This window comes from Rattus norvegicus, chromosome 5, assembly GCF_036323735.1.
Source record: "Rattus norvegicus strain BN/NHsdMcwi chromosome 5, GRCr8, whole genome shotgun sequence".
Lineage (NCBI taxonomy): Eukaryota > Metazoa > Chordata > Mammalia > Rodentia > Muridae > Rattus > Rattus norvegicus.
Genome location: NC_086023.1, coordinates 161835124 through 161857418, shown reverse-complemented (window position 1 = coordinate 161857418; position 22295 = coordinate 161835124). Strand labels below are relative to the sequence as shown.

The 22295-nt window shown below is 40.5% G+C and overlaps 2 protein-coding genes across 4 annotated transcripts in view; one reads left to right on the top strand and one right to left on the bottom strand.

The window, feature by feature from the left end:
* AAdacl4fm3 (AADACL4 family member 3) overlaps positions 1–11201 on the top strand; it is a 38431-nt gene extending 27230 nt beyond the window's left edge. For 2 of the 3 annotated variants that reach the window (XM_039111572.1, XM_345598.5), the window contains exons 3-4: positions 9226–9289; positions 10366–11201. In XM_039111572.1, coding sequence (XP_038967500.1) covers positions 9226–9289; positions 10366–11140 — 839 coding nt within the window. In that variant the 3' untranslated portion in view covers positions 11141–11201. The remainder of the gene's footprint in view (positions 1–9225; positions 9290–10365) is intronic. The other variant, XM_039111571.1, reaches the window with a different exon arrangement.
* LOC103692519 (60S ribosomal protein L9 pseudogene) overlaps positions 1–22295 on the bottom strand; it is a 1198372-nt gene that overhangs the window by 955699 nt on the left and 220378 nt on the right. The window lies entirely within an intron of this gene.

The following is a 22295-nucleotide window of genomic DNA, read 5'->3' as shown; positions in this document are numbered from 1 at the left end:
TATTTATTTACATTTAAAATGTTATCCCCTTTCCCTTTCCCATTTCCTTCTCCTGCTTCTGTAAGGATGCTACCCCTCACACACAGCCACTCCCACCTCACCGCCTTGTCATTTCCCTACAGTGGGGAAATGAGCCTTCATAGCACCAAAGGCTTCTACTAGTATTTATTACTTTTTTTTTTTTTTCGGAGCTGGGGACTGAACCCAGGGCCTTGCGCTTGCTAGGCAAGTGCTCTACCACTGAGCTAAGTCCCCAACCGGCTATTGATGCCAGACAATGCCATCCTCTGCTACACATGCGGGTGGAGCCACGGGTCCCTCAATGTGTACTCTTTGGTTGGTAGTTTAGTCCGTGGGAGCTTTGGGGGGCTGGTTGGTTGATATTGATCTTCTTATGTGGTTGCAAACCCCTTCAGCTCCTTCAGTCCTTTCTTTAGCTCTTCCATTGGGGTCCATGTGCTCAGTCCAATGGTTAGCTGCAAGCATCCTCCTTCGTATCAGTAAGGTTCTAGCAGAGCCGCTCAGAAGACATCCATATCAGGTTCCTGTCAGCAAGCACTTCTTGGAATCAGCAATAGTAACTTGGTTTTGTGGCTGCATATGGGATGGATCCCCAGGTGGAGCAGTCTTTAGACAGCTTTTCCTTCTGTCTCTGCTCCACTTTTTGTTCCTCCTGTGAGTATTTTGTTCCCCCTTCTAAGAAGGCCGAAAGATCAACACTTTGGTCTTCCTTCTTACTGAGATTCATATGGCCTGTGAATTATATCTTGGGTATTTCAAACTTTTGGACTATTTGCCACTTATCTGTGAGTGCATATCATATAAGTTCTTTTGTGACTGTGTTACCTCACTCAGGATGAAATTTTCTAGTTCAATCCATTTGCCTAAGAATTTCACGAAGTCATTGTTTTTAATAGCTGAGTAGTACTTCATTGTGTAAGTATACCATATTTTCTGTGTCCATTCCTCTGTTGAAGGACATTTGGGTTCTTTCTAGCTTCTGGCTATTATAAATAAGGCTGTCATGGACGTAGTGGAGCATATGTCCTTTCTATATATATGGAGGATCTTTTAGGTATATGCCCAGGAGTGGTATAGCTGGGTATATCCAGCTCAGGTAGTACTACGCCAAATTTTCTGAAGAACCTCCAGACTGATTTCCAGAGTGGTTGTACCAGCTTGCAATCCCACCAACAATGGAGGTGTGTTCCTCTTTCTCCACATTCACACTAGCATCTGTTATCACCTGAATTTTTGTTCTTAGCCATTATGACTAGTGTGAGGTTTAATTTCAGGATTGTTTTGATTTGCATTTCCCTGGTGACTAAGGATGTTGAACATTTCTTTAGGTACTTCTCAGCCATGAGATATTCCTCAGTTGATAATTCTTTGTTTATCTCTGTATCACATTTTTCTTTTTACAATGTAATGATCTTTTTATTTTTAGGGAATGTCAAAAGTATCATTGCAACAGTTTCATACATACAAATAACATTGATCATACCCTCTCCCTCTAAATAAACAGTATCATAATTACAAGACATTCCAAATATTTTTTTCATTTATAATTTTTATTTATTTTTTATTTTTTTATTAACTTGAGTATTACTTATTCACATTTCGATTATTATTCCCTTTCCTGGTTTCTGGGCCAACATCCCCCTAACCCCTCCCCCTCCCCTTCTACATGAGTGTTCCCCTCCCCATCCTCCCCCCATTACCGCCCTACCCCCAACAGTCACGTTCACTGGGGGTTCAGTCTTAGCAGGACAAAGGGCTTCCGCTTCCACTGGTGTTCTTACTAGGCCATTCATTGCTACCTATAAGGTTGGAGCCCAGGGTCAGTCCATGTATAGTCTTTGAGTAGTTGCTTAGTCCCTGGAAGCTCTGGTTGGTTGGCATTGTTGTTCCTAAGGGGTCTCGAGCCCCTTCAAGCTCTTCCAGTCCTTTCTCTGATTCCTTCAACGGGGGTCCCGTTCTCAGTTCAGCAGCTTGCTGCTGGCATTCGCCTATGTATTGCCATATTCTGGCTGTGTCTCTCAGGAGCAATCTACATCCGGCTCCTGTCGGCCTGCACTTCTTTGCTTCATCCATCTTGTCTAATTGGGTGGCTCTATATGTATGGGACACATGTGGGGCAGGCTGTCAATGGGTGTTCCTTCTGCCTCTTTTTTAATCTTTGCCTCCCTATTACCTGCCAAGGGTATTCTTGTTCCCCTTTTAAAGAAGGACTGAAGCGTTCTCATTTTGGTCATCCTTCTTGAGTTTCATATGTTCTGTGCTTCTAGGGTAATTCGAGCATTTGGGCTAATAGCCACTTATCAATGAGTGCATACTGTGTGTGTTTTTCTGATTGGGTTACTTCACTCAGGATGATATTTTCCAGTTCCATCCATTTGCCTATGAATTTCATAAAGTCATTGTTTTTGATAGCTGAGTAGTACTCCATTGTGTAGATGTACCACATTTTCTGTATCCATTCCTCCATTGAAGGGAGAGTTCATCTTGGTGGATTTTTTCTTTGATGAATATGAAGTGTTCTTCCTTATGTTTTTTGATGACTTTTAGTTGAAAATCGATTTTATTCGATATTAGAATTGCTTCTCCAGCTTGCTTCTTCAGAACATTTGCTTGGAAATTTTTTTCCAGCCTTTCACTCTGAGGTAGTGTCTGTCTTTGTCTCTGAGGTGTGTTTCCTGTAGGCAGCAGAATACAAGGTCCTCATTCCTTATCCAGTTTGTTAATCTATGTCTTTTTATTGGGGAGTTGAGACCATTGATGTTGAGAGATATTAAGGAATAGTGATTATTGCTTCCTGTTATATTCATATTTGGATGTGAGATTATGTTTGTGTGCTTTTCTTCTCTTTGTTTTGTTGCCAAGACGATTAGTTTCTTGCTTTTTTCTAGGGTGTAGCTTGCCTCCTTATGTTGGGCTTTACCTTTTATTATCCTTTGTAGGGCTGGATTTGTAGATATATATTGTGTAAATTTCTTTTTTCATGGAATATCTTGGTTTCTCCATCTATGTTAATTGAGAGTTTTCAGGATACAGTATCTTGGGCTGGCATTTGTGTTCTTTTAGGGTCTGTATGACATCTGCCCAGGACCTTCTGGCTTTCATAGTTTCTGGTGAGAAGTCTGGTGTAATTCTGCTAGGTCTGCCTTTATATGTTACTTGACCTTTTCCCTTACTGCTTTTAATATTATTTCCTTTTTTTATGCATTTGGTATTTTGACTATTATGTGATGGGAGGAGTTTCCTTTCTGGTCCAATCTATTTGGAGTTCTGTAGGCTTCTTGTATGTTTATGGGCATCTCTTTCTTTAGGTTAAGGAAGTTTTCTTCTATGATTTTGTTGAAGATATTTACTGTTCCTTTGAGCTGGGAGTCTTCACTCTCTTCTATACCTGTCATCCTTAGGTTTGATCCTCTCATTGAGTCCTGGATTTCCTGTATGTTTTGGACCAGTAGCTTTTTCCATTTTACATTTGCTTTGACAGTTATGTCGATGATTTCTATAGAATCTTCTGCTCCTGAGATTCTCTCTTCTATCTCTTGTATTCTGTTGGTGATGCTTGTATCTATGGCTCCTTGTCTCCTCCTTTGGTTTTCTGTATCCAGGGTTGTCTCCCTTTGTGCTTTCTTTATTGTTTCTATTTTCATTTTCAATTTCTTCACGTGTTTGATTGTGTTTCCCTATCATTCTTTCAGAGATTTTTGTGATTCCTCTCTATAGGCTTCTACTTGTTTATTTATGTTTTCCTCCGTTTCTCTAAGGGAGTTCCTCATGTCTTTCTTGAAGTCCTCCATCATCATGATCAAATGTGATTTTTAAATCTAGATCTTGCTTTTCTGGTGTGTTTGGATATTCAGTGTTTGCTTAGGTGGAAGAATTGGGCTCCAATGATGCCATGTCGTCTTGGTTTCTGTTGCTTGGGTTCCTGCGCTTGCCTCTTGCCATCAGGTTGTCTCTAGTGTTACCTTGTTCTGCTATTTCTGACAGTGTCTAGACTGTCCTATGGTCCTGTGTGTCAGGAGTGCTGTTGACCTGTTTTCCTGTTTTCTTTCAGCCAGTTATGGAACAGAGTGTTCTGCTTTCAGGTGTGTAGTCTTTCCTGTCTACTTGTCTTCAGCTATTCCTGTGGGCCTGTGTCCTTAGTCTAACAGGCAGGTTGCTTGGAGCAGAAAAGTTGGTCCCATGGCTGAAGTTGCTCCTGGGGGCCTGCTTTTGAGCTCTCCATGAGGGCGGCAACCAGGAGGGCCTGCACAGCCTTTCCTGGGGCCCCCATGGACCAGGGTCCCAGATGGCATTAGGTGTTTTCCTCTGGAGTCAGAAATGTGGGCAGAGTGTAGTCTCTTCTGACTTCCCAGGTGTTCTGCCCCTCTGAAGGTTTAGCTCTCCCTCCCAAGGTATTTGGGTGCAGGGAGCTTTAGTTTGGGCCCCTTCAGATCCGGGCCGTGTTCCTGTTCTCTTCCCTAGGTTTTCCATCTCCAGAATTTCCTGACTTTATGTTTTCTTTATTGCTTCTATTCACACTTTCGGGTCTATTCACACTTTGCATGGTTTTATTTATTTTCCTCACCTGTTCAATTGTATTTTCCTGCATGTCCTTAAGGCATTTATTTGTTTCCTCTTTAAAGGCCTCTATCTTTTTGATTGTTATTTGCCTGTGTTTCTTTAATGGATTTGTTCATTTTCTTCGTAAAGGCTTCTATTATTTTTATAAGTTGGATTTACGGTCATGTTTTTGTGTTTTGGTTGTGTTAGGATATCCAGGGCTGCTCTAGTTGGGTAGTTGAGGTTTGGAGGTGTCATATTGCCCTGGCTCTTGTTGATTATGTTCTTTTGAGGCCCTTTTGCTACATGGATGGTTTTCATCCCTGGATGTTCTTGTTGTAGTAGGTTTTGGGAAGGGGCTGAACACTGATGGTCCTGGTGTGACAGGCCTCTGATGGATATCCTTGGACTGCTATTTGGTATGTTCAGGAGCCTCAGGTCTAATGAAGGTGAGCAGAGATGGCAGGAGAACAGATGTTCCCTTAGGATGACAGGCTGCTCTGGGCAGTTTGACTTGGGCAAGAGGGCTCAGAGAACACGAGGGAAGCTTACTCATTTGGTTCAGGAATCTGATGTGGGTGGAGAAGAAGGATTTTGAGAATGGAAGTTCCCCTGGGATGGCAGGCTGCTCAGGACAGCTTAGCTTGTCCCAGAGGACTCAGCCAGCAGGGAAGATGGGTAACAGAAGGCAGCTTACCTTTATGGTTCAGGAGTCTGATGGAGGTTGAAGATAGACTGCAGAATGGAGGTAGACCTGGGATGACATCGGATTTTCTTAAAGAAAGGATAGGTCCAGAGCTTGTGGCTCATCTCAGATAGTGGGTTGTAGCTTATATAGCAATATTTTCTTTCTTTTTTACAATGAAACAAAACCCATACTATTTAATAGACATATCCTGTAGCCTGAAGGCATTCCTTAACTACATAGTATATATAGTTTGGATTAACTTACATTTAACTAACAGCAAAGTGACAGAACTGAAAAGTCATCTTAGAAAGCATGGCAGATTTTCTAATTCCTTTTGAAATTTTGTTCCAAATGATCATTTTACTCTGATGTTTGTGCTGATAACTTTTACTTATTGTACATCAGTCTCCCTACTCCACACAACTCACTGAATAGGTGACAACTCCCAGCCCTCGACAGTGACAGGAAAGATTAGCAGGAATTTTAACTTTCAGAAATCAGATCTATTAAACATTTGCTGCAGAAACGCAGTGCAGAATATCTGGTTTGTCACTGTAACCAAGATAATCCTTGTTGTTTGCTTTCAACAAACCCGGAACACCATAAAGATGTTACACTTAAATGACACCCAGTTTCAAGTCCGTGTGTACTTCAGACTATTTTACAATGTTCTGCTGAATTATGAAGTCTTAGAGAAAACACTATCCACATGATCTTGGTAGAAGGAAATAGATTTTATTAGAAATACTGTCCTTTCACTACTTCATAGAACTGCTGTGTATTCACATCCTTCTCTGTCACAGTCTCCTTCATTGCCCCTCCCCTCACATTCCCCTGTGCTTCATAAAAATCTGTTTCCTTAATTCCAAGTTTTGGTTAGTTTAGTGTACCAGAGCCCCCTATGTTGCTTTTCAAGCTTAAGGCTATCAAGGTCATAAAAGTCAATTTTGAAAGGTTTCATTTTGGTTCAATCCAAAGCTGTTTGTTAGTCAGTTGATTGAGGTAACTCAGCACTCTAAACAGTGCTGTTGGTCTTTTATTATTTTATTTGATACACCAATATAATGATTGTCAAGATCAAAAGTGATATGTTTTCAAAATACACTAATATATTATTGATATTCTTTTTGGTAATCTATGAGTACATTTGGAAATAAACTGACTTTTTGTTTTTATCTCTAGTGGCCAAAAAAAAAAAAACTGTCTAGAACTTCCCAGTATACCAAGGTATGTGACATAAGCATTATGTCTGCCAACTTACAAACAGTAAAATCTTTAACCCAACCTATAATTATGCTAACTAAAGAGTAAATAACTGGGAAGGATAAGACATTTGAATAAGAAATGGTGGAATACGGAAGAAATTTTTCCTAGATTAATGAGTGTCCTTAATTACATTCTATGTTATTCTACTTCTTTGGCTGAAACACAATTTAAACCCTTGTTATAAAATAGCCTATGTAGAACCAAAGTACTAGTAACCTAGTTTATCTTCTAAAGTATACCTTTTATATAGATTTAAGTAATTAAGAATGATTTTTACATTAAAATTCACAGTGTGAAAAAACCAAAAATCTCTCTCAATGTGTAACTCTAGTTTTTTCTTTTTGTGTTTGTTTCTCTGTTATTTATTGGATATTTCTTTATTTACATTTCAAAGTTATTCCCTTTCTAGTTTTCCTATATATATAACTTCCCCCACCCCTTCTTCTATAAGGGTATTTCCCTCCCAATCCATCCCACCTTAGTCCCCCCCCCACAACAAACCCCTACATTGGGTCCATCTGTGGCAGGACCAAGGACTTTTCTTTCAATTGGTGCCCAACAAAGCCATCCTCTGCTACCTATGCAGTTGGACCCATTGTCAGTCCATGTTTAGTCTTTGGGTAGTGGTTTAGTCCCTGGAAACCCTGGTTGGTTGGCATTGTTGTTCTTATGGGGTTGTAAGCCCCTTCAGCTCTTTAGGTCTCTATTTCCTCCAATGCGGGTCTCATTCTCAGTTCAGTGGTTTGCTGCTAGCATTCGCCTCTGTATTTGACATGTTCTGGCTGTGTAATTCAGGAGAGATCAATATCCGGTTCCTGTCAACATGCACTTCTTAGCTTCATCAAGCTTATCTAGTTTTGGTGGCTGAGTATATATGGGTCCCATATGGGGCAGGCTCTGAATGGCTGTTCAACAGTCTCTGCTCTAAACGTTGCCTCCACATCCCCTACTATGGATACTTTTTATTCACACTTTTAAGAAGGAGTAAAGCATCCACACTTTGGTCATCCTTTTTCTTGAGCTTCGTGGTCCATGCAATGCATCTTGGGTAATTCGTACTTTTGAGTTAATATCCACTTACCAGTGAGTGCATACCATGTGTGTTTTTCTGTGATTGGGTTACCTCACTCAGGATGATATTTTCTAGTTCATTCCATTTGCCTATGAATTTCATGAGGTCATTGTTTTTCATAGCCGAGTATTTCTCCATGAGTAGATGTACCACATTTTCTGTATTCCTCTTTCTGTTGAAGGGCATCTGGGTTTTTTCCAGCTTCTGGCTATTATAAATAAGGCTGCTATGAACATAGTGGAGGTTGTGTCTTTGTTGTATATTGAAGCACCTTTTGGGATATGCCCAGGAGAGGTATAGCTGGGTTCTCAGGTAGTGCAGTGTCCAATTTTCGGAGGAACATCCAGAGTGATTTCCAGAGTGGTTTTACCAGGTTCAATCCCATCAAAAATGGAGGAGTGTTCTTCTTTCTTCACATCCTCACCAGCATCTGCTGTCTCCTGTTGCGTAGGTTTCTGTGCTTGCCTCTCATCATCAGGTTGTCTGTGGTGTTAGTTTGTCTTGCTGTTTCTGACAGTGGCTTGATCCTCCTTCAGGTCTGAGTGTCAGTAGTCCTGCAGACCTGTTTTCCAGTTTTCTTTTAGCCAGTTCTGGGAACAGAGTGTTCTCAGGTCTCAGGCCTCAGATATGCAGTCACATTTGGCAGCTGGCTTTAAGTTCTTGGCATAGGCAGAATCTGGAAGGGTCCTGCCCCTGACTACTCCTAGGTCTCTGTGCCCAGGGTGCACAGATGGCACTATGTGATTACCTCTTGGGTCTGGAATATGTGCAGAGAGTAGTCTCCTTTGATTTCTCAGGGGTGTCTACACTTCTGAGGGTCCAGTTCTCTCCCCCATGGGATTAGGTTTCAGGGAGCTCTATGACTGCTTCAGTTAAGGTCCAGGCACATACCTGGATCATGGGTTCCTGCAGCTGACTGCTCCTATATTCCTGTGTCCATAGGCACTCTGCAGTTTCCTCTTGGACCAGGGATGTGGGTCAAGTTGGGCAGAAGTGGCAGTCTGTTCTGCAGTCTCAGGATTGTCCACACTTCTGGGTGTTCTGCTCTCTCCCCCAAGTGATTTGGGAGCAGGGATCTCTGCTCTCAGGTCTGTAGGTGCTCCTGGCGGCTGGCTTTCAGCTCTCCATAGCAATGTTTTCTAAGTGGTCTCAGTCCAGATATGGGCATCAATGTCACAGTAGGATTGTCTTGGCATTAGATGTGATTCTTTCATTCCCTCACCAATTACAGTGGCAGATATCTATGTCTTTTGATAACATTCTCAAATTCATGCACTTTCCTCAGTTTTGGTGGCTCATAGTGGGCAAACCACACTCACTTTATCTCCTTGTTAAACTCAAAATATACTGTGCTGGCTCCACCACTTAGTTTATGCTTTAATGTTATCTTCCCACCAGAAGGATCCTACACTCACACTTAAGAACTTGTCACTAGCCTTTCCCATACCTCTGAATGTCATTCCTAATAATGTCCCCTGTGTCTCTTCCTGCCTTTAATATGCTGTAGCCACTGACCTTCTCTAAAGTTCACAGTGAAGGTGTCATCTCTAGGTCCACCAAGGTGGCAGCTATCCCTGGCTTTGTGGTAGAATGTGCTTGATTCTTGTCACAACTATTTACAGTGGGTCTTCTCTTCCAGATGTTTACCATGGCCTAGGCAACTTTCTCGCCCGTGAGACAGACTCAGTGGTCCTGTTGGTGGGGTGAGTGGTCTGATGTAGTTAGTGACTTATTAACAGAAAAGAGTGTTTGCCAAAGAATTTATTTTTGGATTGAAGAGCAGAGAAAGTTGCTCTTGCACTCCCATCGTGCAAAAATATCACACAATATCATTAAGGATTTAGATAGTGTAAAGTCATGTGTAAGCCTTAGCCAAAACCTTATACACAGTGTAAAATTTATTTATGAAGTTAATTAAAATAGAATGAATACATTTTAGGAACACACATACACCTGTGAGGAATGCATGTAAACACTTAAGGAGGAACAGAGTTGACAGATACATACCTTAGCCTGGCCTTCCTCTGCGTGGATGGGTAGTGTTAAGATTGTATAATGTTGTTGGGTGGGCAGAGCAGAAGATGGAGGTCTCTGTGGTGTTGCTTTAGAAGGCATTCAGTTTTTCTCTGCTGATGTGCTCTCATCTCCACTACTGTCTGTCAGTACTTTTGGTAGTTTCTGCAAGTCTGCCAATGTAAATAGCTTCTCGCTGCTCCTTTGTCGAGCAGCCATCTTTGATTCTCATGGCTCTAACTCCACTGCTTGCATGGATTTTCCTATTCTTCTGCTGCCACTGGTTTGATGTCATCATTGCCAGTATTTCTACCTTGCTGTAACCAGCTCAACTAAAACAGCTTCCTCATGAAGTAGGAAAGAAAATACATTGAGAGTACTTAGCAGCGATTTTATCAGTGCTCAACACATGCTCAATACATCAGGTACAGGTGAATCCAGAGAGAGAGACATGTGATCAGCAAATTTTCAATGACCTTGTTTGTATCTTTACTAGCTTTTATGCTTCCTAAGACAACAGCCTTGAATTGCCTTGTTCCTGTGTGCTCATCAATGAATCATGCATGGTGTGGGATGAAATGGAAATTCCTGACCATCTTTACCCTAGATAGGTTTCCTCAAGTCCTTGTAAGAGAAATGATGACAGACATTTTTTATTAGGGACATTTGGCACAACATTTTTGGTCTCATGTGAGAGTAGATAATGCTGTTTGCAATGGACTCCAGTGTGTACATAGAATGCCTTGTTCACTCTTTTTCTCCCTAGGTACCGTAAGCTTCCGGACCACCATCATCCTGTTATTCACCTTGATTGCCTTAATGCTTCCATTCACTTCCTGAAGAACCTTCAAACCTATGGGGTAGACCCCTCCCGGGTGGTTATGGCTGGAGAGAGTGTTGGAGGTTGGGCTGTGGCCACTGTCACTCAGGCTTTGGCCTGTCAAGACAAGCTTCCCCAGATCAGGGCTCAAGTCCTGATTACTCCAATTTTGCAAGGCGTTAACTTCCAGTTACCATCACAATTGCAGAAACGCAATGTTCCATTGCTTACGAGAGACTTAATGATTACATTTTTTTGTAGATACCTAAACATTGATCTCTCTTGGAAAAATGCCATACTGACAGGAGCTTGTGTGCCCCCAGACATGTGGAAAAAGTACAGCAAGTGGCTTAGCTCTGACAACATTCCCCAAAGGTTTAAGGGCAAAGATTTTAGTCCCGAGTTTCTAGGACCTTTCAATGAGACTGCCTATCTGGAAACCAAGCATGTTTTGGATGAAAAGATTTCACCTCTCCTAGCAGATGACAAGATCATTGCTCAACTTCCAGACACATTTCTATTGAGCTGTGAGCATGATATTCTCCGGGATGATACCTTACTCTACAAGAAGCGCTTGGAAGACCAGGGGGTCCCTGTGACCTGGCACCATGTGGAAGATGGCTTTCACGGATGTATTATTTTTTTTGATAACCAGTTTTTCTCTTTCCCCTGCTCCATGAATGCTTTAAATCCTACCATCAGTTATATTAAGGGTATATGATGGTAACTGTGATCCTTGAATGAAATAAAGGAAGAATGGTTTGTACCTGACTCTTTGATTATGACTTTTCTTTCATTGTAGAAGGATGCTTAAACAGTATATGGTCTGAGACGGGAGGGTGAGGAAGAAGAACAGAACTGCTGGTTTAACATTGAAGGATATAAAATGTATGGTTGCCCTCCAATGGCAAATGTTCCACGGTACATCTAACAGTACCACATGCTGCTATTAGTTAGGTAAAATAACTAAGAGTTAATAACTTCATCAAAGTGGGAAAAACATGCCCGTAATTCTGATGTACTTTATTAATGGGTTCAAATATAGATAATGAAATTTAATTAAGGAAGAATGATAGCAAGATCAAAATAGAAACAAAACTCAAAAGAAATGGTGAAAGACATAAAATTGTACAGAAACAGAATACAACATTTTTAGTAACATCAGAAGAATGATAACTACATATTGTTATAAATGTAGACAAGAACCCTAACAAGATTTACTAGGATTAATTTTTTATTGAATATTTTTTATTTCTTTTTTTCTTTTCTCCATCTTTATTAAATTGGGTATTTCTTATTTACATTTCAATTGTTATTACCTTTCCTGGTTTCCAGGCCAACATCCCCCTAACCTCTCCACCTCCCCTTCTATATGGGTGTTCCCTTCCCCATCCTCCCCCCATTACTGACCTACCTCCAACAATCACGTTCACTGGGGATTCAGTCTTGGCAGGACCATGGGCTTCCCCTTCCACTGGTGCCCTTACTAGGCTATTCATTGCTACCTATGCAGTTGGAGCCCAGGGTCAGTCCATGTATATTCTTTGGGTAGTGATTTTGTCCCTGGAAGCTCTAATTGGTTGGCATTGTTGTTCTTATGGGGTCTCAAGCCCCTTCAAGCTTTTTTAGTCCTTTCTCTGATTCCTTCAACGGGGGTCCCAGTCTAAGTTCAGTGGTTTGCTGCTAGCATTTGCCTATGTATTTGCCATATTCTGGCTGTGTCTCTCAGGAGAGATCTACATCCGGTTCCTGTCGGCCTTCACTTCTTTGCTTCATTCATCTTATCTAGTTTGGTGGCTGTGTATGTATGGGCCACATGTGGGGCAGGCTCTGAATGGGCGTTCCTTCAGCCTCTGTTCTAAACTTTGCCTCCCTATTCCCTCCCAAGGGTATTCTTACTCCCCTCTTAAAGGAGTGAAGCATTCACATTTTGATCATCCTTCTTGAGATTCATGTGTTCTGTGCATCTAGGGTAATTCGAGCATTTGAGCTAATAGCCACTTATCAATGAGTGCATACCATGTGTGTTTTTCTGTGTTTGGGTTACCTCACTCAGGATGATATTTTCCAGTTCCATCTATTTGCCTATGGATTTCATAAAGTCATTGTTTTTGATAGCCGAGTAGTATTCAATCTTTTCCCAATCTGTTGGTTGACATTTTGTCCTAATGACAGTGGCCTCTGCCTTATAGAAGCTTTGCAGTTTTATGAGGTCCCATTTGGTGATTCTTGATCTTCGAACATAAGCCATTGGTTTTTTGTTCAGGAAATTTTCCCCAGTGCCCATGTGTTCAAGACTCTTCCCTACTGTTTCTTCTATTAGTTTGAGTGTATCTGGTTTGATGTGGAGGTCCTTTATCCACTTGGGCTTAAGCTTTGTAACAGGGTGATAAAAATGGATTGATTTGCATTCTTCTATATATTGACCTCCAGTTGAACCAGAACCATTTGTTGAAAATGCTGTCTTTTTTCCATTGGATCGTTTTTAGCTCCGTTGTTAAAGATCAAGTGACCATAGGTGTGTGGGTTCACTTCTTGGTCTTCAATTCTCTTCCACTGATCTACCTGCCTGTCTCTGTGCCAATACCATACAGTTTTTATCACTAGTGGTACAGACCAATAGTGCTCAATACTGCTTGAGTTCAGGAATGGTGATTCCCCCAGAAGTTCTTTTATTGTTGAGTATAGCTATCCTAGTTTTTTTTGTTATTCCAGATGAATTTGCAAATTGTTCTGTCTAACTCTCTGAAAAATTGGACTGGTATTTTGATGGGGATTGCATTGAATCTGTAGTTTGCTTTTGGCAAAATGGCCATTTTTACTATATTAATCCTGCCAATCCATGAGCATGGAGGTGTTTGAATCTTCTGAGATCTTTTTCAATTTCTTTCTTCAGAGACTTGGCATTCTTATCTTACAGATCTTTCACTTGCTGGGTTAAAGTCACACCGGGGTATTTTATATTATTTGTGACTATTGTGAAAGGTGACATTTCCCTAATTAATTTCTCAGCCTGTTTATCCTTTGAGTAGAGGAAGGCTACTGATTTGTTTGAGTTAATTTTATACCCAGCCACTTTTCTAAAGTTGTTTATCAGGCTTAGTAGTTCTCTGGTGGAACTTTTGGGGTCACAACTATACTATCATATCATCTGCAAATAGTGATACTTTGACTTCTTCCTTTCCAATTTGTATCCCTTTGACTTCCTTCCATTGTTCAATTGCTCTCAGTAGGACTGAAGTACTGTATTGAATAAGTAGGGGGAGAGTAGGCAGTCTTGTCTAGTCCCTGATTTTAGTGATTGTTTCAATTTTCTCTCCATTTAGTTCAATGTTAGCTACTGGATTGCTGGATATTTCTTTTACTATGTTTGGATATGATCCTTTAATTCCTGATCATTTCAGGATTTTCATCATGATGGGGTGTTGAACTTTGTCAAATGCTTTCTCAGCATCTAACGAAATGATCATGTAGTTTTAATATTTGAGTTTGAGTATATAGTGGATTACATTGATGGGTTTCTATATATTGAACCATCCCTGCATCCCTGGCATGAAGCCTACTTGATAATGTTGGATGATTGTTTTGATGTGTTCTTGAATCTGGTTTTTGAGAATTTTATTGAATTATTTTTGCATTGATATTCATAAGGGAAATTGATTTGAAGTTCTCTTTTTTTGTTGGGTCTTTGTGTGGATTAGGCATAAGAGTAATTGTGGCTTCATAGAAGAAATTAGGTAGTGTTCATTTTGTTTCTATTTTGTGGAATAGTTTGGATAGTATTGCTATTAAGTCTTTTATGAAGGTCTAATAGAATTCTTCACTAAATGCACCTGGGCCTGGGTTTTTTTGGTTGGGAGTCTTTTAATAACTGCTTCTATTTCTTTAGGAGTTATAGTATTGTTTAGATGCTTTATCTGATCCTGATTTAACTTTGGTACCTGGTATCTGTCTACAAAATTGTCCATTTCATCCACGTTTTCCAGTTTTGTTGAATATAAGCTATTTTTTCCTTGACCATGTTATCATTGAATAGAGTGTTGTTCAACTTCCATGTATATGTTTGCTTTCTGCTCTTCTTGTTGATATTGAAGACCAGCCATAGTCTGTAGTGTTCTGATAGGATGCATAGAATCATTTCACTCTTTTTGAATCTGTTGAGGCTTGTTTTGTGACTGATTATATGGTCAATTTTGGCAAAGGTACCATGAGGTGCTGAGGAGAAGGTATATTCTTTTGTTTTAGGATGACATGCTCTCTCTATATATATCTGTTAAATCATTTTGATTCATAACTCCTGTTAGTTTTTCTATATCTGTTTAGTTTCTGTTTCCATGATCTGTCCATTGATGAGAGTGGGGTGTTGAAGTCTCCCACTATTATTGTGTGAGATGCAATGTGTGCTTTGAGCTTTAGTAAGATTTCTTTTAGAATGTAGATGCCCATGCATTTGGAACTTGGATATTCAGGATTGAGAGTTCATCTTGGTGGATTTTTCCCTTAATGAGTATGAAGTGTCCTTTCTTATCTTTTTTGATGACTTTTGATTGAAAGTCGATTTTATTCGATATTAGAATGGCTACTCAAACTTGTTTCTTCACACCATTTTCTTGGAAAGTTGTTTTCCAGCCTTTTACTCTGAGGTAGTGTCTGTCTTTGTCTCTGAGGTGTGTTTCTTTTATACAGAAAAATTCTGGGTCCTCTTTACATTTCCAGTCTGTTAGTCTGTGTCTTTTTGGGGGGGGGATTGAGTCCATTGATTGTAAGAGATATTAAAGAATAGCGATTGTTGTCTCCTGCTATTTTTGTTGTTAGAGGTAAAATTACGTTTGTGTGTCTTTCCTCTTTTGTGTTTGTTGCAAGAAGATTACTTTCTTGGTTTTTTTTAGGGTGAAGTTTACCTCCTTGTGTTGGAGTTTTTAATATATTATCTTTGTAGGGTTGAATTTGTGGAAAGATATTGCATAAATTTGTTTTTTTTTCATGGAGTATCTTGGTTTCTCTATCTAAGTTAATTGAGAGTTTTGCTGGATATTGTAGCCTGTGCTCGCCTTTGTGTTCTCTTAGGGTCTGTATGATATCTGCCCAGGATTTTCTGGCTTTCATAGTCTCTTGTGAGAAGTTTGATGTAATTCTGATAGGTCTGACTTTAATATGTTACTTGACATTTTCCCCTTACTGTTTTTAATATTCTTTCTTTGTTTTGTGTGTTTGGTGTTTTGACTATTATGTGACAGGAAGAATTTCTTTTCTGGTCCAATCTATTTAGAGTTCTGTAGGCTTCTTGTGTGTTTATGTGTATCTCTTTCTTTAGCTTAGGGGAGTTTTCTTCTATAATTTTGTTGAAGATATTTACTGGCCCTTTAAGTTGTGATTTTCACTTTTTCTATATCTATTATCTTTAGATTTGTTCTTCTTATTGTGTCCTGGATTCCCTGGTTGTTTGGGGTTAGGGGTTTTTGTGTTTTACATTATCTTTGATGGTTCTGTCAATGTTTTCTATGGTATCTTCTGCTCCTGAGATTCTCTCTTCTATCTCTTGTATTCTGTTGGTGATGTTTGTGTCTATGACTCCTGATCTCTTTCTTATCTTTTCTATCTCCAGATTTCTCTCCCTTTGTGATTTCTTTATTGTTTCTATTTCTGTTTGTAGATCCTGGTTTTGTCCAATTTCTTCAACTGTTTGGTTGTATTTTCCTGTAATTCTTTAAGGGAGTTTTGTGTTTCCTTTTTAAGTGCTTCTACTTGTTTACCTGCATTTTCCTGTATTTCTTTAAGACAGTTATTTATGTCCTTCTTAAAGTCCTCTATCATCATCATGAGATGTGATTTTAATTCCAAATCTTGCCTTTTCAGTGTGTTGTTATATCCAGTATTTGCTTTGGTCAGAGAACTGGGTTCTTAAGATTCCAAGTAGTCTTGGTTTCTGTTCCTTTGGTTCCTGTGTTTGCCTCTAGCCATCTGGCTGTCTCTGGTGCTGATCTTGCTCTCTCTGACAATGTCTTGACTGTAAGTTTGTATGTCAACATTCCTGGAAACTGGCTTTCTTCCAGCAGGATCTGGGTAGGGAGAGTTGTGTGACTGGGTCAGCTTGAGCACAGTCAGAAACCAGAAGCATCCTGTCCCTGACTTCTCCTAGGTTCCTGTGTCTTGAGTGCTCCAGACAATCCCTCAGAGCAGTAGTGGTGGTCTTACCCCTGCTCTCAGGTGTGTCAGAGCTCTTGGAGACTGGCTTTCAGCTTTGGGCACAGGCAGAGACTGGAAGTTTTCTGTCCCTGACTGCTTCTAGGTTCCTGTGTACAGATGGATACAGGAAGGTTCCACTTCAGCCAGGAATGTGGGCAGAAGTGTATTATTACATTCTAATGTTTATTTTTATACTCACAGATACATATAGCTACCACAACTCAATGAAGCAGCCAATGAGAACTTTAAAATGAGATTGCTTACCTTATTTCTTTTGAAGCATGTTTGTTATTGAAAATTGGAAATCCCAAGTTCCAGTGCATATATAGACAAAATAGTCCTGAAGCCTAGTGTGATGGCTCAGTGGTTAAGAGCATTGTGTGATCTTCCAGAGGTCTGGAGTTCAATTCTGAGCATGAAGACTCACAACCATCTATAAAGGTATTTGATGCCCTCTTTTGGTATTGATGTGTATATGCAGACAGAGCACTCATACTTAAAACAAAACAAAACAAAACAATACAAAACAAAACAAAACAAAACTCTCCTGTACCTAAGGTTCAGGAACCATTGTAGAAGAGGGAGTGAAAGAGTATAAGAACTAGAGAATCAGGCAGTCTGCTGTGAAATTGTTTCTCCAAGTAATATCAGAAGATACATCCATAGAGTGTTACTACTATGACTGCCCAAATGTGAGCCAACAAGGATGACACCATTAGACATGCCAAATCAGACAGAGAAAGGCTAATGAAGCCTCAATCCTACATAAACAATTATAGGTGATTGAGGAAAGGTAGGAATGGGAGAGCTGGCCTTCACCAGGGAAGAGCACACATCAGTTGGTTGTTTGGTGACAAACTGTCAGCCCTGAAGACATACATACAGGTGGCATTATATAGATTGAACGAATTATTTTGGATGCATGGAAAATTGCCCATTGTTGAATGCACAAATGAGCCATAGTCGAGAGAATATAAGGTTATTGGCACTGTGACTTTGTGGAGAATTGCTTAGCTATACCTAAAATAAGCTTAAAAGACACATCTTGACATGAAGGAACCTGTTGTCTAATATATATATATACATATATATGTATATGTATATATATACATATATATATGCATATGTATATATATATGGAAAATGTAATTAAATTATTCTAAAAACATTTTTAAAGGAAAAGAAATGAAAAAGAAGATAGAAATGCTACAGATTTTTATATGTAATGCTGTACTTTTACGTGTTCTCCTAGAGTGTTCACAAGTTCCAAAAATTTCCTGGTGGAATCTTGGGATTTCTTTTATAGAGAATCATATCATCTGTAAAGAAAAAGGATTTTTTTCCTTTTCCATTTGTATTCCCTTATTTTCTTCCTTTAAGCCCACATCCCAGTAGCAGATCTACAGGCCAGGGGTTCTGACTCATCTGGATCTCAGGCTCACAGGCTTATAGGCTCACAGGGGGAACAGCCTCCAAATAGAGACAGCCAGGCCAGTTAACACCAGAGATAACCAGATGGCAAGAGGCAAGCAGAAGAACCTAAGCAATGGAAACCAAAATCGCTTGGCAACAGAAGAACCCAGTTTTCCCACCACAGAAAGCCTGGATAGCCCAACACACCTATAAAGCAAGATTCAGATCTAAATTCTCATCTCATGAAGATGATAGAGGACTTTAGAAAGGACATAAATAACCCCCTTAAAGAAATACAGGAGAACATAGGTAAACAAGGAGAATCCCTTAAAGAGGAAACACATAAACATTTTAAAGAATACAGGAAAACACAAATAGGTGAAGGAATTGAACAAAACCACCCAGGATCTAAAACTGGAAATAGAAACATTAAAGAAAGCATGAAAGGAGACAACTCTGGAGATGGAAAATCTAGGAAAGAGAGCAAGAGTCATAGATGCAAGCATCACCAACAGAATCCAGAGATAGAAGAGAGGTGGATCAAGAAGTAAGAGGACTTACTGCTGTTCCAGAAGTCTTGAGTTCAATTCCTAGCACATGCTGGCTCACAACCATCTGTAATGGGATCTCTCTTCTGATATGTCTGAAGACAGCTACAGTGTACCTACATATATAAAATAAATAAACATTAATAAAAAAAGAAGAGAGAATCTCAGGTGTAGAAGATATAATAGAAGACATTGGTACAACAGTCAAGGAAAATACAGAAAGCCAAAAGCTTCTAACTCAAAACATACAAGAAGCCCTTCCACTCAGTCCTTTCTGGTGGGACAGGCTGCTAGCTAATCTACTCCTCAGAAGAGGATATATCCTGAGACACACCAGAGGATCTGGTGCACTCAGAACATTTGGTAAGAACCCTTCTGAAGTCCCACAGCTGCCACTGGGAGCCCAGTGGTCTCAGGGATACATTACACCCCAAAACCCCTGCCCACTGAATACTGCTCCCCTTCCACCAGGCCCTTTCTGCTGGGACAGACTGCTAGCTAGTCTGCTCACCCGAAGACACCGTGTCCTGAGGCATACCAGAAGAAGCCCTGCACTCAGAGCATTTGACACCACATCCTGAGGCATCCCAGGAGATCTGCTGCACTCAGGGCATCTGACACCACAGCCAGAGACATTCTAGGAGACCCACTGCTCCCAGGACACCATAGCTTGAAGGCATCCCAGGAGTTCCTCTGTACACAGGGCAACTGGGCAACCAACACTACAGTCTGATGACCTCACAGGGGCTCTGTGGCATGCAAAGCAACTGACCCAAAAGACGGAAAGCCTCCCTGGAGTTCAGCTGCAAGCAAGGAGACAGAAACAACAGTCTATAGGCCTTTCTGGAGAAGAGTTTCACATAGGACAACAGTTCGACTTCTCCTCTGAAGATGCAAGAGTCTGAAGCCTCCCAAGGAGATCTACTGCAGCCATGGCAACAAATCAGAAGCTTCTCTGTCCCACTGAAGACCCTCCAGTTGGAAGACCCCACTGGAGATCTGCTTCAGCCAGGGCCACAGGCCTACCAGGAGACCTGTAGCAGCCCAGGGACAAAAGAGCCAGACTCCAGACAGAGTTTCCCAGACCAGCAAACACAAGGGATAAGCCAGATGGTGAGGGGCAGCACAAGACCATAAGAAACAGAAGCCAATACATGTGGCCATCATCAGAACACAGTCCTCCCACCACAGCAAACCCTGAATACACCAACAAACCTGAAAATCAGGAAGCTGACCTAAAAGCCTATTTCAAGAAGATAATAGAGTCCTTTAAGGAGGATATAAGTAACTCACTGAAAGAAATACAGGAAAACACAAGTAAATAGGAAGAAGCCGTAAAGAGGAAACAAATAAATCTTTCAAGAAATACAGGAAAGCACCATTAAACAGGTGAAGGAATTGCATAAAATGGTTCAAAACCTAAAAGTGGAAATAGAAACAATAAAGAAAACACAAATGGAGGCACACCTGGAAATGGAAAACCTAGGATGAAGGTTGGGAATTACAGACATAAGTATTGCCAACAGAGTACAAAAGATAGAAGAGAGAATCTCAGGTGTAGAGGAAACCTTAAAAGAGATTGTCACAACTGTCAATGAAAATTTAAAACATAAAAATACTCCTAACCCAAAACATCCAGGAAATTCAGGACACAATGAGAAAACCAAATCAAGGAATAATTAGAATAGAGGAGAACGAAGATTCCGAAGATTCCCAGCTCAAAGGACCTGAAAACATCTTCAACAAAATCTTAGAAGAAAAGTTCCCCAATCTAAAGAAAGAGATGACCACAAAGGTACAAAAAGTCTATAGATCACCAAACAAATGGGACCAGAGAAGAAAATCCTCTTGTCACATAATAATCAAAACACTAAATGCGCAGAACAAAAAATATTAAAAGCTGCAAGGGAAAAGGGCTAAGTAACATACAAAGGTAGACCAATCAGAATTACACCAGTTTCTTCAACAGAGACTATGAAAGCCAGAAGAGCCTGTTCAGAGAACATGCAGAATCTAAGAGAACACAAATGCCATGAAAATGCATTGAATCTGAAAGGACCTAAATTGTAATGACGAAGACATTTGGAAGGCTTGCAGCTGCCTTTCTATGAATGAACCACTCCTGCAAGAGAGGCCAAGGGCTGGGATAGGGAGTTCCCAAATACACACAGTCACAGACATCGCTCTACGGCAAAAACACAGCTACAAAGCAAATACAGCAACAGCAACTGGATAGTCACAGAGAGAAAAGAAAGCTATAGCTTATATCCTAAATATTAATAGCAGCATAGGCCTAAATGGAAAAGAATATACCCAAGTCCTAGAGAAAATACAGAAGGGAACATGGACTGCATTAGAGCAAAACTTTTAACTACAAAACAGCAGTTAGGCTCCTAACAAGGATTATTTTTAATTCATCAACAGTGGCTCTTAAGGGAATCTAAAACAAGACATAAACTGCAGAAGCACAGCTTCAACACTGGCTTGGCTAACCCGATTTACCATAGGACAATCGGCCCTTATTTTTTTAAAAACCAAACATGCAAAAATAGCTCCCAGCAAGGACTATGAAATAGTCCATAGTTCGTGTTGCTTAACATCAGCGAAGCAAGGTCAAATCATGGGGACTACCCATGAGATAAAGGGCTCGCTACACAGACTCTACAACCTCTTTTGCCTATAACCATGTTGATCCTAGTGTGAGGACTCCCCTTCTGGATTTTGTGACCTCCTAAAAGCCACAAATCCAAATGTCATCACCAAGGAGATTAGGGGTTCATGGGTCAGGACTGCCTCTTATGCTTAGCTACAGATTTTTTTTAATTTTTTTCTTTTATTGAATGTTTTATTTACATTTTAAATGTTATTCCTTTTCCCAGCTTCCCCTCTAGAAACCTGCTATCCCCCCTCCCCCTGCCTCTGTGAGTGCTATCACCCACTCCCTCCCACCTCCCAGCCCTGACATTCCCCTACACTGGGGCATCATGCCTTGACAGGACCAAAGGCCTCTCTTCCCATTGATGCCCAACAAGGCCATTCTCTGCTACATATGCGGCTGGAGTCATAGGTCCATCCTTGTGTTCTCTTGGGATGGTAGTTTAGTCCCTGGAGCTCGGGGGGGGGGGTCTGGTTAGTTGATGTTGTTGTTCTTCTTATGGGGTTGCAAACCCCTTCAGCTCCTTCAGTTCTTTCTCTAACTCCTCTATTGTGAACCCCTTTCTCAATTCAATGGTTGGCTGCAAGCATCGGCCTCTGTATTTGTCAGGCTCTGGCAGAGGCTCTCAGGAGACAGTTATATAAGGCTCTTGTCACCATGCACTTCTTGGCATCAGCAATGTTGTCTGGGTTTGGTGTCTGTAAATGGGATGGATCCTCCAGGTGGGGCAGTCTCTGGATGGCCTTTCCATCAGTCTCTGCTCCACACTTTGTCTCGCTATTTCCTTCTGTGAGTATTTTTGTTCCCCCTTCTAAAAAGGACTGAAGAATCCTCACTTTGGTCTTCCTTCTTCTTGAGCTTTGTGTGGACTGTAAATTGAATCTTGGGTATTCTGAGTTTTTGGTCTAATAGTCAGTTATCACTGAGTGCATACCATGTGTTGTTTTTTTGTTTGTTTGTTTCTGGTTTTGGTGGGGTTTTTTTTGTGATTGGGTTATCTCACTCAGGATGATATTTCCCAGTTCCATCCATTTGCCTATGAATCTCATGAAGTCATTGTTTTTGATAGCTGA